Source organism: Aethalodelphis obliquidens, unplaced genomic scaffold, assembly GCF_003676395.1.
Source record: "Aethalodelphis obliquidens isolate GAN/ISIS:26980383/991018 unplaced genomic scaffold, ASM367639v1 scaffold46, whole genome shotgun sequence".
NCBI lineage: Eukaryota > Metazoa > Chordata > Mammalia > Artiodactyla > Delphinidae > Aethalodelphis > Aethalodelphis obliquidens.
The window spans coordinates 7,016,671-7,040,201 of NW_020837990.1; the positions used below are offsets into that span (position 1 = coordinate 7,016,671).

The window sequence follows — 23,531 nt, forward strand, 5'->3', positions numbered from 1 at the left end:
TAACAGCTAGAAAATGAGGGAGAAATCCCCAAAAGATAAAAGCCACAAATGGGGAACCCCCAATTCTGCATATAAATCTATCTAAATCTCTGGATGATCCCTGAACCACGCATGCACAGAAGAGACTCCAAGGAACCCATCTACAGATAAATGAACTCAACAGAGACCACAGCTGCTGCCCACCAAACATGTATGTATGATGTTTAAGCCCAACCAAGGAAATAGCCTGATAAAACAAATTTAAACAAACAAACCACAAGATTTAATGGAGGAATACAACAGAATCCAGAGTCTCTACAATGTATTATTCACAATATTCAGGATTCAACCCTAAATTACCAATGTACAAAGAAACAGGAAAAGCAGGGTCTGCAAACTATGGTCTGTAGATCAAACCCAGACTGCTATCTATTTTTGTAAATGAAGTTTTATTGGAACACAGCCATGCTCATTTTGCTTACTTACTGTCTATGGCTGCTTTCATGCTACAACAGCAGAGCTGAGTAGCTGTGACAGGTGGTCTGCAAAGCCTCAAGTATTTACTATATGGCAGTTAATCCCTTCCCTCTACCCTGAGCCACTGGCAACTGATCTGCTTTCTCTCACTATAGTTTTGTCTCTTCTAGAACTTCACGTAAATAGAATCATACAGTGCATACCTTTTGCGTCTAGTTTCTTATTTAGAATAATGCTTTTGATTCTGACTCCTGGTCAAGAAAAAAGGCAATCAATAGAAAGGACTCCAAGGAGACCAAGATGTTGGAATTAGCAGGTAAAGATTTAAGGCATCTATTTTAACTATGCAAAAGAACATAAAGGAAAAAATATGCTCACAAGGAGTGAACATATAAGAACTCTTCACGGAGAAATAGAAACTATAAAAAAGACTAAACTGAAATGAAAGAACTGAAAAATACAATACTGGAAATATAAAATTCAATGCATGGGCTTAATAGACTGGAAATGATATAATAAAAAGTAAACTTGAAGACACATCAAGAGAAATTATCCAATATGCTGAACAGAGTAAAAAAGAATTGGAGGGCTTCCTGGTGGCACAGTGGTTAAGAATCCGCCTGCCAATGCAGGGGACACAGGTTCAAGCCCTGGTCCGGGAAGATCCACATGCCACAGGGCAACTAAGCCCGTGTGCCACAACTACTGAGCCTGCACTCTAGAGCCTGCAAGCCACAACTACTGAGCCCACGCGCCTACAGCCTATGCTCCACAACAAGAGAAGCCACTGCAATGAGAAGGCCGCGCACCGCAATGAAGAGTAGCCCCCACTCGCCGCAACTAGAGAAAGCCTGTGCCCAGCAACGAAGACCCAACGCAGTCAAAAATAAATATTAAAAAAAAAGAATTGGAAAGAAATGAAAGAGTCCCCATGAGCTATAGGACAATATCAAAAGTTCTAACACATGTGAAAGTGGAGTCCCAGAAGGAAAGGAGGGAATGGGACAGGAAAAATATTTGAAAATTATATCAAAATTTCACAAATTTGGTGAAATACATAACTTTACAGAATAAGCAGCTGAGAAAACCCCAAACAGGTAAAACAGGAAGAAAGCCACACCTGGGAAAATCAAAGTCAAACTGCTGAAAACCAAGGGTAGAAAACATTGAAAGAAACCATAGGGAAAAAATGACACAATACACAGAGAGAAACAACTGTCACTGACTTCTCATCAGAAACAATAGGAGACAGTTTATATTAGAAGAACACCTGCAACTGAGTAAACAAATTGTTGGATATTCACACAATGGACAACTACTCAGCATTAAAAAGGAATGAACATCGATATCTATTTTAAAAATTGATTCAATAATTAATAACCTTCCAAAACAGAAAATACCAGGCCCAGATGGGTTCACTAGTGAATTCTACCACACATTTAAGGAAGAAATTATACCAATTCTCTACAATCTTTTAGAAGACAGAAGCAGAGGAAATACTTCCTAATTCAGTCTATGAGGCCAGCACTTACCCTAGTACCATAACCAGACAAAAATAAAAGAAGAAAAAGCTACAGACCAATATCTTTCATGAACACAGATGCAAAAATCCTTCACAAAATATTAGCGAATCAATACAAAAAAGTATAAAAAGAATCATGACCAAGTGGGATTTACCCCAGGTATGCAAGGCTAGTTCAACATTCAAAAATCAATTAATATTATCCATCACATCAAAAGACTAAAAGAGAAAAATCAAATGATCATGTCAACAGATGCAGAAAAAGCATTTGACAAAATCCATCATCCATTAATGGTAAAAATTCTCAGTAAACTAGGAATAGAGGGGAACTTTCTCAACATGGTAGACATCTACAAAAAAGTCTACAGTTAACATCATACTCAAGAGTGAGAAACGTGAAGTTTCCCAAGATCAGGTACAAGGTAAAGAAGTCCCCTCTCACCACCCCTTTTCAACATCATACTGGAAGTCCTTGAAAATGTAATAAAGCAAGAAAAAGAAATAAAAGGTATACAGACTGAAAAGGAAGACATAAAACTGTCTTTGTTTGCAAATGACATGATCATCCACTTATAAAATTGGAAAGAACAGACAAAAAAACCCTCCTTGAACTAATAAGCTGTTAAAGCAAGGTTGCACAACACAAGGTTAATATACAAAGGTCAATTGCTTTCCTAAATGCTAACAACGAACAAGTGGAATTTGGGACTTCCCTGGCAGTCCAGTAGTTAAGACTCTGCACTTCCAATGCAGGGGGTGTGGGTTCAATCCCTGGTCAGGGAACTAAGATCCCACAAGTCACATTGTGCGGCCAAAAAAAAGAATAAGTGGAATTTGAAATTAAAAACACAATTATCATTTACACTACATACACTTAGGTATAAATCTAATAAAATATGTACAAGATCTGTATGAGGAAAAGTACAAAACTATGATGAACAATATCAAAGAAGAACTAAATAAATGGAGAGATATTCCATGTTCATGGAAAGGAAGACTCAACATTGTCAAGATGTCAGTTCTTCCCAACTTGATCTACAGAGTCAACACAATCCCAATCAAAATCCCAGCAACTTATTCTATGGATATCAACAAATTGACTCTAAAGTTTATAAGAAGAGGCAAAGGATCTAGAATAAGCAACACAATATTGAAAGAGAAGAACAAAATTGGAAGACTGATGCTACTCAACTTCCAGACTTACTATAAAGCTATAAAATCAAGACAGCGTGGTATTTGTGAAAGAATAGGCAAATAGATCAGTGGAACAGAACAGAGAGCCTAGAAATAGAACTCCATAAACACAGTCAACTGATCTTTAACAAAGAAGTGAAGATAATAAAATGGAGCAAAGAGTCTCTTCAACAAATGGTGCTAGAACTGGACATCCACATGCAAAAAAAAATGGATCTAAACACAGACCTTACACCTTTCACAAAAATTAACTGAAAATGGATCATGGACCTAAATGTAAAATGCAAAACTATAAAACTCCTAGAAGACAACATAGGAGAAAACCTAAATGAATGATATAACACCAAAGACATGATCCACAAAAGAAATACTTGATAAATTAGACTTCATTAAAATTAAAAACTTCTGGTAATTCCCTGGCAGTTCAGTAATTAGGATTCCACGCTTCCACTGCCAAGGGCCTGGGTTCAATCCCTGATCAGGGAACTAAGATCCACAAGCCATGCAGTGAGGCCAAATAAATAAATAAAATTAAAAACTTCTGCTCTGTGAAAGAAAGTATCAAGAAAATCAGAAGACAAGCCACAGACTGGGAGAAAATATTTGCAAAAGACACATCTGACAAAGGAATGTTATCCAAAGGATACAAAGAGCTCTTAAAATTCAACAATAAAACAAACAATAAGGAAGTTCCCTGGTGGCCTAGTGGTTGGGATTCCAGGCTTTCACGGCCGTGGCCCGGGTTCAATCCCTGGTCAGGCAATTGAAATCCTGGAGGCCACACAGCACAGCCAAAAAAATAGGAATAAAATTAAATTTAAAATATCATCTCTCAGTTTAAAAACAAAAAAGATTTTAAAAATGGGCCAAAGACTTTAACAGACACCTCACCAAAAAAGATATACAGGTGGCAAATGAGGATATGAAAAGATGTTCTACATCGTTTGTCATCAGGGAAATGCAAATTAAAACAATGAGATACCACTACATACCTATTAAAATGACCAAAATCCAGAACACTGACAATGACAAATGCTGGCGAGGATGTGGAGCAACAGGAACTCTCATTCATTTCTGTTGGGAATGCAAAGTGGTACAGCCACTCTGGAAGACAGTTTGCCAGTTTCTTACAAAACTAAACATACTCTTACCATATGATCCAGCCATCACACTTCTTGGTATCTACCTAAAGGAGCTGAAAACTTATGTTCATACAAAAATTTGCACTTGGATATTTATAGCAGCTTTATGCAAATTGCCAAAACTTGGAAGCAACCAAGATGTCCTTCAAAGATGAATAAATAAAAAACTGTTGTACATTCAAACAATGGAATATTATTCAATGCTAAAAAGAAATGAGCTATCAAGCCATGAAAAGACATGGAGAAACCTCAAATGCATAGTACTAAGTGAAAGAAGCCAATCTGAAAGCCTACATATTGTATGATTCAACTATACAGCACTCTGGAAGAAGCAAAACTATGGAGACAATAAAAAGATCAGTTGGGGAGTGGGGGATAAACAGGCAGAGCACCGAGGATGGGCAGTGAAAAATACTCTGTATAATAATAAATATATGTCATTATACATTTGTCCAAATCATAAAGTGTATAACACCAAGAGTGAACCCTAAGGTAAACTATGTACTTTGAGCGATTATGATGTGTCAATGTAGGTTCACCTTTGGTAAAAAATGTACCACGCTAGTGAGTAACGTTGATAAAGGGAAGGCTATGCATGTGTATGGGCAGGGGGCATAAGGGAAATCTCTGTACCTCCCTCTCAATTTTGTTGTAAACTTCAAACTGCACTAAAAAAATTAAGTCTTTTAAAAAAAAGCAATGAACTACTGATATAGTTCACATTCATCACATCATAGATGAATCTCAAAAATGTAAGTGAAAGAAAGGCACGAATGTCTAGAAAAGATAAGTGTAATCTACAGTGACAGCAGATCAGTGTTTACCTGGGAATGGTGGGGAGGAAGCACAGTGATTAAGAAGGAATACAGGGGGCTTCCCTGGTAGCTCAGTGGTTGAGAGTCTGCCTGCCGATGCAGGGGACACGGGATCATGCCCCGGTCCGGGAATATCCCGCATGCCGCGGAGCAGCTAGGCCCGTGAGCCATGGCCGCTGAGCCTGCGCATCCGGAGCCTGTGCTCCGCAACGGGAGAGGCCACAGCGTGAGAGGCCCGCGTACCGCAAAAAAAAAAAAAACAAAAAAACAGAATACAGGGAAGATTTTAGGGTAGTGGGTATGTGCTATACCTTGACTGTGTTAGTGTTTACATGTGTGATTAATTTGTCAAAACTCATCAAACTGTAACTTAAAATAAGTGCCTTTTATTGCATGTAAATTATACCTAAATTTTTTTGATTTTTTAAAAAAATCTGAAGGATAATTCTAAGTTTCAACAATTAAAACTATGAAAATTTCCCAAATACTTTATTCAAGAAAATTACAACTCTTTCTAATATAGCATAATCAACAGGCATGTAGTTTGTCTTTATGATACATGTTGCCAGTGAATTAAATAGATGTGTATTCTGGGTGGAAAAGGCCAAATTAAAATGGAATTCTAAAGAATAGTCAATGAATTAATATTCAATTCACAAAATAAAAACGTAGACCTAAATCTAATCATATCAATAATCATATTAAATACAAATACACTAAAAGCCTATTATTAAAAGTAAGCTTGTCAGAATAGATCAAAAAGAAAGACCCAATTATATGTTGTCTACAAAACATATAAAAATGTAGATAGGTTGAAGGTAAAAGATGGCAAAATATATACTGTGTAAAGAGTAAGCATATATAACTGTAATATCTATATTAATATTACATAAAATAAACATTAAGAGTATGACCAAGATAGAGACATTTCATAATGATAAAATGTCAATGTCAATGATGAAGATAATTCATCAAGAATACATAACAATCATAACTGTATATGCATCTAACAACACAGCTTCAAAATATAAGAAACAAAAATTGACAGAATTAAAAAGAAAAACAGAAAAATCTATAATCAGAGATTTTAACATCGCCCCCTCAGCAACTGATATAACTAAATTTTTAAAATAAAAAAAATACAGAATACTGTTCCTCTATAAAAGTAGACATAAAAATCCTTCAAAAATATTAGCAAGTCAAATCCAGCAATATATAAACAATAACATATCTTGCCCAAGTTGGGTGTAATCACAAGAATGGAGAATTGGTTTAACATTTGAAAATAAATCAACGTAATTCACTATATTAACAGAATAAAGGAGAAAAAGCATTTGATAATTTTAACAGATGCAGAAAAACCATTTGATAAAATTAAGCATCCAATCATATTAAGAACTCTCAGAATATCTGTTGTTTTTGTAGAAAATGATAAGCTGCTTCTCAAATATATATATGTAAGTGCAAACAACCTAGAATATCCAAAGCAATCTTGAACAAAAAGAAGACGACTTTGGGACTTCCCTGGTGGGGCAGTGGTTAAGAATCCGCCAGCCAATGCAGGGGACATGGGTTCAATCCCTGGTCCGGAAAGATCCCACATGCCACGGAGCAACTAATCCCGTGCACCACAACTACTGAGCCTGCGTGCCACAACTACTGAAGCCCTTGCGCCTAGAGCCCATGGTCTGCAACAAGAGAAGCCACTGCAATGAGAAGCCCGCACACCACAACGAACAGTAGCCCCCCCGCTCACCGCAACTAGAGATAGCCTGCACACAGCAATGAAGACCCAACGCAGCCAAAAATTAATTATTTTTTTAAAGTTAAAAAAAAAAAGCAGAAGACTTTGCATAATCTGACTTCATGACTTACTATAAACCTATAATAATTACAACACTGTGATCTGACATAAAGATAGGCAAATATATCAATGCAATAGATTGGTACTGTACTCAGAATAAACCCACTATTTATACAAATGACTCATACTGCCATTTGGTTTTGGCGAAGGTGTCAAGCAACCCAATGGGGAAGGTCTTTTCAACAAATGGTGCCAGAACAACTGGATATCCACATGGGAAAAAATTAACTTCAACCCCTACTTCTCACCATACACAAAAATTAATCTGAGATGGATCAGAGACATAAATATTAAAAGCTAAAATGATAAAGCTTCCATAAGAAAACAGAGGAGAACATCTTTGCTACTTCAGGGGAGGCAGAGGTTTCTTAGGACAGAGAATACAATACCTGTAAATGGAAACTTGATAAATTAGACATCATTGAAAGTAAATTTTCTGCTCACCAAAAGATGCAATTTTAAAATGAATAGATAAGTCAGAGACTGGAAGAAAATTTTCACGGAACATGTAACTGACAAAAGACTATTTGGAATATGTAAAGAGCATCTACTATACAGTCATAGAAAGCCAAAACCTCAATTCCCGCAAAAAAGGTGTGCGTAGGGGGGAATATTTGACAGGACGCTTCACAAAAACAGGTAAATTAATGACCAATAAGCACATGGAAAAAAGTGATCAACATCATTAGTCACTAGGGAAATGCAAATCAAAACCACAATGAAATACTACTGCACAACCACTTGAATGGCAAGGATATGAAGCAACCCAAACTCTCAAACATTGTAGGTAGAGTATAAAAAGGTATATCCACTTTGGAAATATGTTTGGCCTTTTCTTATAAAACTAAACATATACCTACCCTACAACCCAGCAATTGTATTCCTAGGAATTTATCCAAGAGAAATAAAAGTATATGATCACACAAAGACTTGCACTTGAATATTCACAGCTTTATTCATAATAGTCAAAAACCTGGAAACTGCTACCTACCATCAACAGGAAGATGGATAAACTGTGGTATATTAACAAGAGGAATACTACTCAAGAATAAAAAAGACAGCATGAAAACTACCAAAAGCATTATGCTGAATGAAAGAAAAGAGTACATGTTGTATGATTTCATTTATGTGACATTCTAGAACATACAGAATTAGTCTTCGATAAAAAAGTCAGAACAGTAGTTACCTTTGGGAGTGTAAGGACAGGGAATGACAGGGAAGGTACATGAGAAATTATCTGGTTTAATCATAGTATTCTCTATATCTTGATGGGCTTTGAATTACCAGGGTATATACATTTGTCAAAACTCACTGAATGGTACAACTTAATATTTATATATTTAACTGCATATACAATTTATTACCACAAAAAAGGAAACACAAATAATATTAAAGTCTAATTAATGATATACAAGTTTATGAGTTTATAGGTGAACTTACTGATGACTACATCTTACTCTAATATGCATAAAAAACAAGATGGACTGATGAATAGATAGAGGGAAAGATACTGTTGAAACAAATTTAATAGAACGTTAATTGCTGAATCTAGGTGGTGAGTGTTAGTGTACGATACTTGCAGTTTCTCTGAATGTTTGAAAATTTTCATAATAAAATATTGGGGGAAAAATCAATCCAATAACCTAATTCCTCTACCTAAAAATCCCTATTGGTTACATTCAATAATTACCAATAGCGGGACTTCCCTGGTGGTGCAGTGGTTAAGAATCCGCCTGCCAATGCAGGGGACACGGGTTCGAGCCCTGGTCCGGGAAGATCCCACATGCCGCAGAGCAACTAAGCCTGTACATCACAACTACTGAGCCTGCGCTCTAGAGCCCGTGAGCCACAACTACTGAGCCTGCACACCACAACTACTGAAGCCCGTGTGCCTAGAGTCCGTGCTCTGCAACAAGAGCAGCCACTGCAATGAGAAGCCCACGCACCGCAATGAAGAGTAGCCCCGCTCGCCGCATCTAGAGAAAGCCCGAGTGCAGCAACAAAGACCCAGTGCAGCCAAAAATAAATAAATAAATTAATTAATTATTTTAAATTACCAATAGCCTTTAATCAGACCTGGTTCTCATTTCCTACCCTATAGTTTCTGACGCTGTTAACCACCTTCTCCCGTTGAAACCCTATACTACTATTTTAAACTGCTTCCTTTTCCTTCTCTGATTATTCTTTTTGCCTTCTCTTCCTCTTTCTACTCCCAAACTGCAGGTGTACCTCAAAGTTCAGAACTGAGCCCTACTCTATACTTTTTCCCACAGAAAATTCACTCCTATCATTTTAACTATCACCTATATGCAACTCCAAATGAAGACATAGCATCTCTTCTGTATTCAAGCCTCCCATTTCTAATTGCCTACTAAGTATTTTAACTTGCATGTCCCGTATCATCAAAAGTATTACTTTATCCTCAAAATTTAGAACTGGTATTCTACTTCCCGATTACTGTCCATGGCGGTACAGAGTTACCCAGGGTCAAAACAATGAAGTTATTTTTGACTTCTCCCTCTGTCCTAATCCTTAAAATAATCCGACACCAATCCCTCCTAAATCCATTTCTCCCTTTTCATTCAACCACCATTAGTCTTATAATAATTCTTATAAACTCACTTTATTGTTAAGAGCTTACTGGTTGATGTCCCAGCCTCTGTCTCTCCTCATAATTCATCCTGCATACTTCTAAAACACCTCCAATTATGTAACCCGTTTATATAACTTCTATGATTTCCCGTATCTAAAAGAAACTATTACGTGCTCAGCAGAAAAAGTTAAACAAGATGTGTTACTTGCCGTGGTAGCAAATCTCCAAAAATGGAGTCCTCCCAGTGAACCAGGCCTCCTCCTCGCAGTCCCCTCCCACACTGAATCTGGGCTGGCCCTGTCACTCATGTTAACCAACAGAATGCCACAGTAGTAGCACTGTACTGGTCCCAAGTCTATGCCTTAAGAAAGCCTGGAAACTTCCACTTTTGTCCTCTTGGGAGCCCTGAGCCACCAAGTAAGAAATCTGGCTCCTTAGCTGGAAAGACCACCTGGAGAGGAAAAAGTCCTGAGACAGCATGGAGAGATAGAGTGAAAAGGCCTAGACATCCCAGAGTCCCACCGGAACTCAGCTTTCCACGTGTCCCTGCCAAGGCAGAAATATGAATGAAGCCATCTTGGACATTCCAGCCCCAGTTGCCACATAACGGCAGCTACAGGAAAGACTCCAAAGGACACTAGAAGAACCATCCATCTGAGACTCAATCAACCCAAAGAATTGAGAGAAATAATAAAATATTGTTGCTGTTTTAAGACACTAAGTTCTACAGTGTTTTTTTGACAGCGATAGATAATCGAAATACCTGCCCTCAAGAAGCTGACTACATAATGTGGGAAACATTCCAGTAAACACAAAAGACCATCAGAGGTCAGTGTTATGACAGAAGCATACACACCGTGCTAGGTGAATACGGAGGAGGGTCATCTAAATTAAATGGTCAGGGTGTGTGAAGGGGAGGATAAGGGGAGTATCTGGGAAAGCTTTCTAGAGCAGTTGATACAGGCTGAGTTTTAAGTGTGTTCAGGATACAACATGTAGTAGTTAGGTATAAACTAGCATGGTGGTCTGGGGGAATGGTAAAAGATGCAGCTAGGGACATAAACAGGGACTAGATAATTGAGGGCCTCTTATAGTAAACTAAAGAGTTTAAACTTTACCCTAGGAACTATGAAGGACTTTAAGCAGGGAAATGACATCATCAGATCCGTATTCTTTGACAGATTTCTTCGACAGATTTGTACTAGACCAATTAAAATGGAGGAGACTGGAGGCAAAGAACGTTTAGTAGCCTGCCTCAGAATCTAGGAGAACTGACAGAAACCTGAACTAAGAGTGGCAGAGTGAATGGAGAGAAAGGGACAATTAATATTAAGAATCTACAGGACTTGGTAAAGCAGAAAGGGGTTAAGAGAAGAATTCAGAATGACTTGGTTATTCGGCTTAGTCACTGGAGGAGAGTGTGGTGTCACTTACGGAGAAGTGGGAAAAGCAAGAGGGAACAGGATTCACACACAGGTAGTTTAGACTCAGATACAAGGACAGGAAGAAAAGATGGATGTATCTGCTGATAGGAAACTGAAGGAAGGTTTACTCGATGGCCCCTATTTTTTCAGTCAAATAAAAGGCAAGATCACTTGCTAAGACTAAGGAGAGAAGTGGTGGAGACAGAAAGTTTAGAAAGAGAGGTAATAGTTAGGGACAGCCCTCAGAGGAAGAGGGAGTCCTGAGGGTCCGGGTGTTTTTGAAAGTCAAATTTATTCTGTCAAATTTATTCTGGCCTCAAGACACACAGTGTGATCTCCTGGAGCAGCCCTCAGCAGCCCAAGTATAAGAAGAATAGAGATAGATGTAGGAGGGGGCAGGGTGGGGGGGTAGGTGTGGGGGTTGACTTGGCCCAGGACTGGAGTACTATGGAAAAATGAAAGGAAAGGAACAAGCCTCCATAGAATTGATGGTAATGGTAAGGGAGAAATTCAAGTAATGGACCATGAGTCCAGTCTGGCTAGGCAAAGAAATGCTTCCAGGGAGCTGGAGGACTGGGAGAAACTGGAATGAAGTCAAAAAACAAGAAAGAGGACTTGATGTCAAAGTGTACATTTACTGGGAATGAGACAGAAAGCTGGAAGGACTGAAGGCTGTGGTCAAAATACAGGATGCTGAACAGTCTGGCTCACTGCTTTGCACCTAAGAAATACTCACTAGATTTACTGATTGCCAGACAAGCTATTAGGACTTCAAAGCATACCAGTTAAATAAACTAGCATTTGGTGAGAAATTTCCAAAAAGAATCCTCTTGTACCCTGTCAATTTCAATATAGCATAAACTCTTATACCACATCCAAAGTAATGCTTCCAACATTAACTCCCTTGATCTGCTATTTACCTATCACTCTATCACGAGTTCATCAGGCAAGCTCAGAGCATTTTAAAAAAGAAGACCCGGGCTTCCCTGGTGGCGCAGTGGTTGAGAGTCTGCCTGCCAATGCAGGGGACACGGGTTCGTGCCCCAGTCCGGGAGGATCCCACATGCCGCAACTAAGACCTGGTGCAGCCAAATAAATAAATAAATATTTAAAAAAAAAAAAGAAGACCTTTGCTTGATATTGCAATTTTTCGGCTACTGGTCCCAACCTACCTTTGTGAATCAACCGATGATGTCTCTTAAGGCGCAAGCTCACCATCTTTATTCAAGAAGAGCCTTATTTGCTATTATTCTCGATGAGTCACTATTAAAGGCAGGGAGCTTAAAAAGAAGTTCGGCCGTAGAAGAGAACTAGCTTGGAAGCCTCACCTTTCTAATACCAGCAATAATCTTGAAGGATGCAAGCTGGAAACTAGAAAGTGTCCCCACAAAGGCAAGACAATGTCCATTATAAAGCAGCCAAGTGTCAAGGAGAAAAAAAATCAAATACGTGACTAAACTGAATATTTGGTCTTTTTTTTTTGGTCAGTTCATCCTGTCTTCTTTAAAAATTATAATTACAATAAAAAACACAGTAATTACCTTCAAACAGTACAAAGCACTTAGCAAATTTCTATTACGTAAATTCATCTATAATATCAAGGTGAAATTTAATTTCCTATCCAGTAATTCAACAAATATTTGTCCAATAATTATCAGTATATAGCACTGAGCTAAGTGTAAAAGAACACAAAAGAGTAAAAAAAAAATTTTTAAATACATATGAAGAGGGAGAGTCCAGTCTTTATCCTCAAGAGGCTTACAATATCAATGGCCAGCCAAGACATACACAGGTAGAAAAAAATGTAGAGTACAGTATAATACAAAAATAAGCAAAATCAGGGGGCTTCCCTGGTGGCGCAGTGGTTGAGAGTCCGCCTGCCGATGCAGGGCACACGGGTTCGTGCCCCAGTCCGGGAAGACCCCACATGCCACGAAGCGGCTGGGCCCGTGAGCCATGGCCGCTGAGCCTGCCCGTCCGGAGCCTGTGCTCCGCAACGGGAGAGGCCACAACAGTGAGAGGCCCGCGTACAACAAAAAAAATTAAAAAAAATAAAAATAAAAAAATAAGCAAAATCAGCAGAGAGCTGTATAGATGTTCTGAGGAGGGAGAGATTAGTTCAGGAAGAACCGGATAAGGAAGATTTTACAAAGGAGGGAGAATTTAACTTGAAACTTGTAAAGTGGGTAACTGAATAAGACATCTTATTAGAAAACCCCATTATTTCCCCAATTTTCCAAGCCAGAAATATGGGCGTTTCTATAACTCTTCCCTCTCCACCTATTAGTGCTACCCCTAACACCTTACAAATGGATTCACATCTCTCCTCCCCACTGCAGCACTTCAGTTTTGGCCACCATTATTGTAACGCAGGCTCTGACAGATAAGTCTCCTAACTGGTCCTCTACACTACTCCAGTCTATTCTCCAACTGGCATCATCATCTATCTAAACTGAAAATCTCTATTTACAGTTGCCAAGATAGGGAAGCAACCTAAGTGTCCAACAACAGATGAATGGATAAAACAGATGTGGTAATACATACATACATACATACACACACACACACACACACACACACACACACAATGGAATACTACTCAGCCATAAAAAAGAATGGAATTTTGCCATTTGCAATAACATGGATGGACCTGGAGGGCATTATGCTAAGTGAAATAAATCAGATAGAAAAACACAATACTGTATGTCATCACTTACATGTGGAATCTAAAAAGTGAAAAGAATGAATGAATGTAACAAAACAGAAACAGACTCACAGATACAGAGAACAAACAGGTGGTTGCCAGTGGGGAGATGGGGAGGAGGGGCAAGATAGGGGTAGGGGACTAAGAAGTACAAACTACTGTGTATAAAATAAATAAGCTGTAAGGATATAGTATACAGCACAGGGAATACAGCCAATATTTTATAATAACTTTAAATATAATCCATAAAGGTTTTAAATCACTACGTTGTACATCTGAAACTAATATATTATAAATCAACCATACTTCAATTAAAAATTTTTTAATTAAAAATAAATAAATAAAGTGCAAATCTCATCCTCTGATCCCCACCCCTCCTTAAAACTCTCTAGTCTCTCACTATCAGGGAAAATCTCAAACTCCTTACACGGGATCTGAGCCTTTGTGATCGGGCTTCTGCCTCCTCCACTAGCCTCATTCCTCTCTACCTCAGGTCTCAGTTGCTAATCTCTCTCGTCTATAGGTCCCCTGCCTGCAATGTCTTCTTCCCTATTCGTTGCCTGGCTAATTTCTCCCTATATCTACCCCCACTCCTGCAACTTTTTCTTTGAAAATTTCAAACCAACAGAAAAGTTAACAGAATAGTCCAGTGAACACATGCCCTTCATCTGGATTCACCAGCTGTTAACGCTTTTTGCCACATTTACTTTACTTCTCCCTCTGAACCACCTGAAAGTTATAGACATCACGACAACCCCTAAAACTTCAGCAAGTATCTCTTAAGAAAAAGAACCTTCTACATAATCACACACAAAATATTTACCATTGATACAATATTACCTAATACGTAATCCATATTCAAAATTTCCCAATTATTCCAAAATGTCCTGTCTTATTTATCATCTTTCCTCATTTGCTGAATCATTTTCCAAGTATCCCGCTACTTTTCACTTAGCTCTCGGACACATTAGCAAGCCAAGATTTTCTTGATAAATAAAAATGCATTTTAGTAGAATTTAAATAAAATCACAATATTCACAACTATTTTGACTTCCAAACAGGTCACATTAAGAAACTTAGAAAATTGAAACTATGACCAAATTCTATGCCCGCCTTAGCCTTGCTGCAGTACCCTGAAAAGGACACAGATCCATTAAACAGCTTTGCAAACAGCTTGCAATGTTAGTTTGAAATTTGGTTTTGGTGCTGAATTTAACATAATCAAAGTAGCCTCATAGCCTAAACTGTCAAACATCAGATAAGGCAAGTGAAATAGGTGTTAGATATATATCAAAATCCTGATCAGACTTGGGACCAAACAATGAGCTGCTGTTATTTCAATGTACTGATGAATCCCTGAAACACTTTTTATTAAATTTAACATAGGGTGCTGAAAAAGCTAAAATCACTCAAGGATTTTAATTTGTGCACTTGTTTTTCAAATAAAAATTAGACTGAAAGAAAAGAAAGTAGAAACACAAATAGAACCGGCCTGTTATGTACAAACACACACACATAAACCCAGGGTTTTTATTCTTAACAGCATCATTTACCTTCTGCCCTTCTCACAAAGCTTCTCAATTTCAGCTTTCAGATCCTGCTCCTTCTGCAAAAACTCCTTCTTTTCTTTCTCTATCTTCTTCTTTGTTTCTTCTCGCTTTATTGTTACATCCTGGATAGCCTTTAATATCTCCTAAGTCCCGCACAATTATAGTCACACACAAATAAAGAAGGAAATGAATTAGTTCTTTTGGTCTGAAGGTTACTTTCAACTATCTCAAATTAACATATTGACTTTAGTGATTTCAAATTGAATTGAAGGAATCTGGTGATGAGTAGTCCCAAAAGCAGTCAAAAAAGTCCCAAAAGGGAGTAAGTTATAATAAAGCAGATTTCAATTCAACAGGAGAAAAGAATTTCTAACAATCACAACTGTTCAAAAACGGAATTTACTGCCTTGTGAAGCAATAAGCTCTCCATTACTGGTGCTCATATAAAGGCTGAATGAACACCTGTCAAGACTGCTGAGAAAGGCATTCTTGCACAGGGTGGGAGTTTGCTACTTCCAACAAATATGGTCTTGTTTTGTTTTGTTACGGCTCTACTTTATTATGCGTAGGGGTTACCTTTGTTCTTTTTAAATTATTTAACTATATACATATATATTTATAATAAGAAGTCGAACAAAAAGTAATAAAGTTAAGTCACCCCTAATGCACACCAATTCCACCCATAAAGTAATCAATGTGTTAAGCGTTTTGTTCTATGCTTTCACATCTTTCTCCATTCTTACACAAATACATGTGTACTTACGTACGTATTTGCTTTTTTGTTTTCTTTATAATGAGGTAATTTTATATACACTATTCTGCATCTTGCTTTTGTTCACCTGACATGAGCATACTATCGATAAATATAGATCAAATTAAAAAATAGCTGTATAACACGACATGACATGTATATAACGAATTTAGTCAACCAGTCTCTGTTAAGAGTCCATCCTGTTAAGGCTGACTTCAGTTTTCTTGTAACTACAAATAATACTACAATAAACATCCTGTATGCCTATATTTTCATACAAAAGCTTTTATTTCTGTAGAATAGACTCCTAACAATGAGACTGCTAAATCGAGGTATATATACATTTTAAAATTTTAAGTGACAATTCCTAATATCTTTTTTCTTCAGACTTTATTTATATACTTATTTACTTGTTTATTTATTTACTTAACTTTTTGGCACGCTGCACGTCATGCGGGATTCTTGGTTCCCCAACCAGGAATTGAACCTGTGCCCCCTGCATTGGAAGCTTGGAGTCTTAACCACTGGACCACCAGGGAAGTCGCCCTAATATCTTTTCTAAAATGGTCATACCAATTCACACTCCTACCAATGTCTAAAAAGAGTTCATTTTTCCTTACCTTTGACAACTTATTTCATTTTTCCCAATCTCTTGGGAAAGAGGGAGGAATGGTATCTAGTAATTTTAATGAGCATTTCACTACCTCCTGTTCTTTTACTGTTTTTATCGTCTGTCTCCTCCAACTAGAATAAGCATTCAATGAAGGCAGAGACTATGTTTCGTTCACCACTAAATCTTCAGAGCATACATCAGGAACTCAAAAAATATTTGCTATACAAATGGATCGACACTAGTAAGGCTGAGTTTATTTTCATACATTTGTTACCCATTTGCTTTTCCTATTCTGTGAATTACTGTTTGTGACTGTTATGGGCAAAATAATAACCTCTTCCCCACAAAAATGTCCATGTTCTACTCCTTGGAACCTATGTTACCCTCCATAGCAAAAGAGATAGGGAGACAATCCTGGATTATCGGGGTGGGCCCAATCTAACCACAAATGGGTCTTTAAAAGCAGAGAAACTTTCCCACTTGTGATCAGAGGAAGATGTGATTAGGGAAGAACAGTTACAGAAATGCAACGTTGCTGACTCTGAAGATGGAGACGGGCGCCACAGGTAAAGGAATGCAAACAGCCTCTACAAGCCAGAAATGCAGGGAAATGTATTCTCCCCTAGAGTCCCTAGAAAGGAATGCTGCCCTCCTAATACCTTGATTTTAGCCCAGTGACACCCATGTTGTACTTCTGACCTACAGAACTGTAAGATAATAAACATGTTGTTTTAAGCTCTAAATTCACGACAACTTGTTACAGCAGCAATGGGAAACTATTACAGTAGAAAACTATTACAATAGGAAAGTAATACAGTCACTTTTCCTGGTTTCTCTAGATTGTTTGGCTTTTACCATGAATTTGTAGGAATCTCAGAATGTCATCTTAAACCCTTCGTCATATGTGCTATAAATATTTTCTCTCAGTCTAATATTGATCTTTTGACTGTTTTCTATATCATTTGCCATGCCAAAAAGTTTAATTATATATAATTAATTTTAAAAAATCTTCTAGGTTTTCTGCCTGGGTTAAAATGACCTCTTGCAACTTCAGGTATACAAATATTCTTCTAAATTTTCTTCTGATTTAAAATTTTTTTCCAGTTTTAATATGTATATTTTTAATTTACTTAGAATTGTATTTTTAAATATAGTGTGAGACAGGAGTCTAATCAAATGACTTTCCAGGTAGGCAGTCAAACAAATATATTAAATAAATAATCCTGGGCTTCCCTGGTGGCGCAGTGGTTGAGAGTCCGCCTGCCGATGCAGGGGACACGGGTTCGTGCCCCGGTCCGGGAAGATCCCACATGCTGTGGAGCGGCTGGGCCCGTGAGCCATGGCCGCTGAGCCTGCGCGTCCGGAGCCTGTGCTCTGCAACGGGAGAGGCTGCAGCAGTGAGAGGCCCGCGTACCGAAAAAAAAAAAAAAAAAAAAATCCTTTCCTCTCTGAACCAAAATAGGAGTGAGAGTTTGGACGAGATGCCCTCGAAGGTTCTTGTTTATCCTTAAAATTCTATGATAACCATTAAAAAGTTAAATACTGCTTTTTTATTTCTATTAATTTGAAAACAAAATTAAAGTCTGATTAGGGACTATACTTTACTTATTGCCAATTTTAACATAAGCAGAATACCTGGTGATTCTTCATTTCTTCTTCTCTCCTTTGCTGAAGTTGCTTTAATTGCACTTGGAGCTGATTCTCCACTTGCCTCTGCTTGTCCAGGACCTCCTGGTAACGCTCCTTCAACAAGGTTCTCTCTGTCATCATTTTATCCTATTGGTAACAACAGATGAGAAGTTTAATTCGCCAATTTCATTGCAAGAAACATTCACCATGTCCCTGTTCAAGGCACCATGCAGGGCGCTATGGCTGCAGTGTCCGATGCTGTAGCTAAATTAATTAGAATAAGCAAATGTAAACATCCAGCTCCTCAGTCACCTTACTACATTCCAAGTACTCAGTAGCTACATGTGAGTAGTGGCTACTATACTGGACAGCACAGATACAGAACACTTCCGTCGTTAAAGGAAATTCTATTGTACAACACTGCGCTAAGATGGAGGGTGGCAACCTATGGCCTGTGGGCCAAATCCAGCCATCAACTGTTTTTGTTTTTAAATTTTATTTATTTATTTTATTTTTGGCTGCATTGTGTCTTCATTGTTGTGCACGGGCTTTCTCTAGTTGTGGCGAGCGGGAGCTACTCTTCATTGCAGCGCGGGGGCTTCTCATTGCGGTGTTTTCTCTTGTCGCGGAACACAGGTTCTAGGTGCGTGGGCTTCTGTAGCTGTGGCACACAGGCTCAGTAGTTGTGGCGCAAGGGCTGAGTTGCTCTGCGGCATGTGAGAGCTTCCCGGACCAGGGCTTGATCCCGTGTCCCCTGCATTGGCAGGCAGATTCTTAACCACTGCGCCACCAGGGAGGTCCCACCGTCTGTTTTTTTTTTTTTTGCGGTACGCGGGCCTCTCACCGCTGTGGCCTCTCCCGTCGCAGAGCACAGGCTCCGGACGCGCAGGCTCAGCGGCCATGGCTCACAGGCGCAGCCGCTCCGCGGCATGTGGGATCTTCCCGGACCGGGGCACGAACCCGCGTCCCCTGCATTGGCAGGCGGACTCTCAACGACTGCGCCACCAGGGAAGCCCCCACCGTCTGTTTTTATAAGTAAATGTTTTATAGGAACACAGCCATACCCGACAGCTGGCTGGCTGCTTTCACACTACAACAGCAGAGTGGAGTGGTTACAAAAGAGCACATACAGCCCACAAAGCCTAAGATATCTACTAACTGACCCTTTGTAGGCTAATTTCCCTGCAGTAGGGAATAAGAGAAATAAGGTATTTTATCTATTAGGAGGAAGAAGAACGAGCAAAAACAAAGAACAGATCAACTACTCAAAATGCATCCAGAAACTGGACTCCTTACTGGTCATTAGCACTACAAATTGGCAGATCCACCAAAGAGTTCTGGGGCACTTGGTATTCAGATTGGTCAAATCGGCAAGCTCTCATATAAACAGGGAGCAGAAGTAAAGCTTCTGGGACTTCCCTGGTGGTCCAGTGGGTAAGACTCCACACTCCCAATGCAGGGGGCCCGGGTTTGATCCCTGGTTGGGGAACTAGATCCCGCATGCAGGCTGCAACTAAAGCTCTCGCATGCCACAACCAAGACCCAGCGCAGCCAATAAATAAATAAGTCAATAAAAGAGGTGAAGCTTCTAAGGGTCACAGTTCAGCTCTGCCTCCCCCACATTAATAAATCAAGAAAAGTAATGATTACCTTTCAAAGGAACACTGAAACTTAGAGGGTCAATTTAAAGCACATTTGGTATAAGGTAACCAGTGTAAAATTTAAACAGAGCATTAAACTGAATTTGTTCATTAGACGATAACTACTTTCAAAGAAAAGAAAGGTTTTAGAAGTGAATAGCGAAAAACTTATCACACTATGATAATAAAAAAATAAGCTCTCAAGATGGGACTTTAGCTTTGGGATAAGCTAGTCCTTAGTCCATGTACTGAAATGTAACTAAAGCTCCCTAAACAGATGACACCTTAGCATCATAACTTTAAAGGGATTCTGAACCTGAGGTCTATGGATAGGTGTGTATAAAATTTTTTGAGATGAGAATTCAAAGTTTTCAAAAGATTCTGAAAGAGGACCTTAACCCAAGAAAAGTTAAAGGTTAAGAACCAATTGATGAAAACTAGTAGATTAGAGGATTCTTTTCTTCTCTCTCTACTTCCTTATGGTACCTCTCTGTCCATAATACATCTTTAAAAAATTTTTATTTTATTTTTTTTTGCGGTACGCGGGCCTCTCAGTGCTGTGGCCTCTCCCGTTGTGAAGCACAGGCTCCCGATGCGCAGGCTCAGCAGCCATGGCTCACGGGCCCAGCCGCTCCGCGGCATGTGGGATCTTCCCAGACCGGGGCACGAACCCATGTCCCCTGCATCGGCAGGCGGACTCTCAACCACTGCGCCACCAGGGAAGCCCGATAATGCATCTTTTTAACAACACAGGATGGGGAAAAAAACTCTAGTCTTCACGGAAAGAAGTCTCAAGGTACATACTATTAGTACATACAAATGGATGGCTTAAAGGCATACAGCAAATTACTTGATACAATTCTCATCTTAATAAGCCAAAGGGTTACACATTGTTACTCTGTTTCATTGATGGTGAATTGGTCCTGAGAGGCAGGAGTCACAATTTCAAATGCAGGCAGTGGGCAATTACTGTAAATGCATGAAAAGGGTAGCAAATAAAACAGGAGCAAAGTTCCCTGTATTGCCACTAAGCTTAATACCTGCTTAGTCCCAATGCCTTTTTAAAAGCATGTGGAGGGCTTCCCTGGTGGCGCAGTGGTTGGGAGTCTGCCTGCTGATGCAGGGGACATGGGATCGTGCCCCGGTTAGGGAAGATCCCACATGCCGCGGAGCGGCTGGGCCCACGAGCCATGGCTGCTGAACCTGCGCGTCCGGAGCCTGTGCTCCGCAACGGGAGAGGCCACAACAGTGAGAGGCCCGCGTACCGAGAAGAGAAAAAAAAAAAAAAAAAAAGCATGTGGAGAACTCATTTACAACTAAGAATGTTAACCGTCTGTTATGCAATGCAAATGAAATACCATGTTCTACTGCTGTCAACTTACTACGGTGTTTTGTATTTTGGTTGTGTACTAAAATATAATCATATTGTGTTTTAAAAATAATAATAATAGGGACTTCCCTGGTGGTACAGTGGTTAAGACTCCATGCTCCCAATGCAGGGGGCCCGGTTCAATACCTGGTCAGGGAACTAGATCCCACGTGCATGCTGCAACTGACGGTTTGCATGCCACAACTAAGGAGCCCTGGAGCCACAATGAAGGAGCCCACCTGTCGCAGCTAAGACCTGGCGCAACCAAACTAAATAAATATTTAAAAAATCATAATAATTTAAAAAATTACAGCATGTGGGCCACACCACCACCCAAAAGAATACTGCCAAACAAAACACAACTCTGGGCCTCTTTTGGCCTAATGGCTTGCCAGTTTCCACCCCTGTTTCAGACTGATGCTAAAGCTTATCTATTACCTCTTAGTTGGCCCCTTCAATTGCTATATGGTCAACAAAACCCTGCCTTACAACTGTGGGGACCAAATAAACACTCCATGTAAAGTGTTTAGAATAAATGCTCAAGAAAAGGCGACTTCTCCTCCTTCTCCTGGAGGTTCTCTCCTAGCCTGGTTCTCACCCAGCACATCGCCATCAGGTCTCTCATCTCTTGGATCTTTTTACTTGCCTGTTACAAATAACTCCTGAGTTGCTACTCTCTATTTAAAAGTTTTCATGTGGTTAATGTACTCCAATAACTTACTTCTTTCCATCTGCCCCTCAATTTCTTCAACTTGCACCAAATATCCACTTTCTTACCTGGTTTTCCTCTTTATTTCCATTCAATTAACATATCTTACCCTAAAGACCCCTTCCTGAACTTAGGGTGCCTTTTCTAGCATTATCCTTCCTCTTGAAAAATGGACATTCAGATATCCACACACTTACAGGGTGGAAGTTTTGCCACAAAATGCCAGGGAAAGATCAAGGGGACCACTTTAACAAAAATAAATGTGAAGTTCTCTAAGTTTTAAAAACCAATTACCTATTTTTAAGTAAAAAACAGATTTAAAAAGTGATGCTCAAAAAAAAAATAATAATTACCTAGGCATAAAATTGGAAGATACAATTAAACAATACATGAGAAAAAGACCTGATGGAGTAAAAGTGAAAACTCCACAGTGTGACGATGTCAGCTTAGGAAATAGTGTGTAGAATGTCACCACAGAATGACACAACAGTTCCATTGTATAGTGAAGTAACTACACTGTATGTGCATTACTACATTTAGCTCTCAGGATCACATTGCAAAAGAAACATTGAGAAGGTGTAACATGTCTAGGTGAAAAAGTAACCAGGTTGAAGAAAAGACTCAAAAATATATCATATGAAGAAAAGAAGAATGTTAAAAAAACATCTGGGGGGCTTCCCTGGTGGCGCAGTGGTTGAGAGTCCGCCTGCCGATGCAAGGGACATGGGTTCGTGCCCCGGTCTGGGAAGATCCCACATGCCGCGGAGCGGCTGGGCCCGTGAGCCATGGCCACTGAGCCATGGCCACTGAGCCTGCGCATCTGGAGCCTGTGCCCCCCAAAGGGAGAGGAAAAAAAAGTGAGGGGGCCGCGTAATAAAAAAAAAAAAAAAAAAAAAAATCTGGGGATGTTTCACCTGGAAAGGTTCAGACTTAAAGGATAAGAGGAAAAAGCATTTAAAAAAACATTTTGAATATATTTTGGGCTAACAAGTAAAGGGATTTAGATTTACTCTACGTAGCTCAAGAGAGAACTATAACAAGAAGTTTTAGTGGTTCTGTTCTCACCTCATAATAAGATCTAACAATAAGAGCTATTTTCAAAATGCAATATGCTGATTCATGAGTAGTAAGCTTCCCATCTCTGGAGGTGATCAAGTAGAAGTTAGCTGACCATCTGTCAGGGATTTTATAAAGGAGGTTCCTGCACCTTTTCCAACTGAGATGATGTGACTCTAGATCTTCTGCATTAATGGTTTCATACATGAACAGTTGCAGTTTAACTACTTACCAGATTCTTTTCAATATCTTGATCTGTGTTTACCTCTGAATCAGCCGTCTTAAAGTCAGTCTATAAAGAAAGAAACAATTATATTCAGAACTGTTCAGAGACATTCTAAAAGGCAGAACTGCTCTCGTCCTTTCACTGAGAAATCTGCCACAAGGAACTGAGAAGTTAACTTTTTACTCTCTCCCCTTATCAGCTTCATAGCAAGAGAACTGTAGTTCTGGCAAATGTCCACTGACATCCATGTAGCATGAAGCATTTACCCCACAAA

At 39.1% G+C, this 23,531-nt stretch overlaps 1 protein-coding gene across 7 annotated transcripts in view; it reads right to left on the reverse strand.

Moving 5' to 3' along the window:
* RNF214 (ring finger protein 214) overlaps positions 1-23,531 on the reverse strand; it is a 52,277-nt gene that overhangs the window by 23,463 nt on the left and 5,283 nt on the right. For 6 of the 7 annotated variants that reach the window (XR_003427820.1, XM_027082227.1, XM_027082230.1 and 3 more), the window contains 3 exons: positions 23,264-23,323; positions 18,264-18,404; positions 15,268-15,407 (listed from right to left, as the gene is read on the reverse strand). Coding sequence is in view for 6 of the 7 variants with exons in the window: in XM_027082227.1 (XP_026938028.1) it covers positions 15,268-15,407; positions 18,264-18,404; positions 23,264-23,323 (341 nt within the window). In the remaining variant the exon portion in view is untranslated. The remainder of the gene's footprint in view (positions 1-15,267; positions 15,408-18,263; positions 18,405-23,263; positions 23,324-23,531) is intronic. The other variant, XM_027082229.1, reaches the window with a different exon arrangement.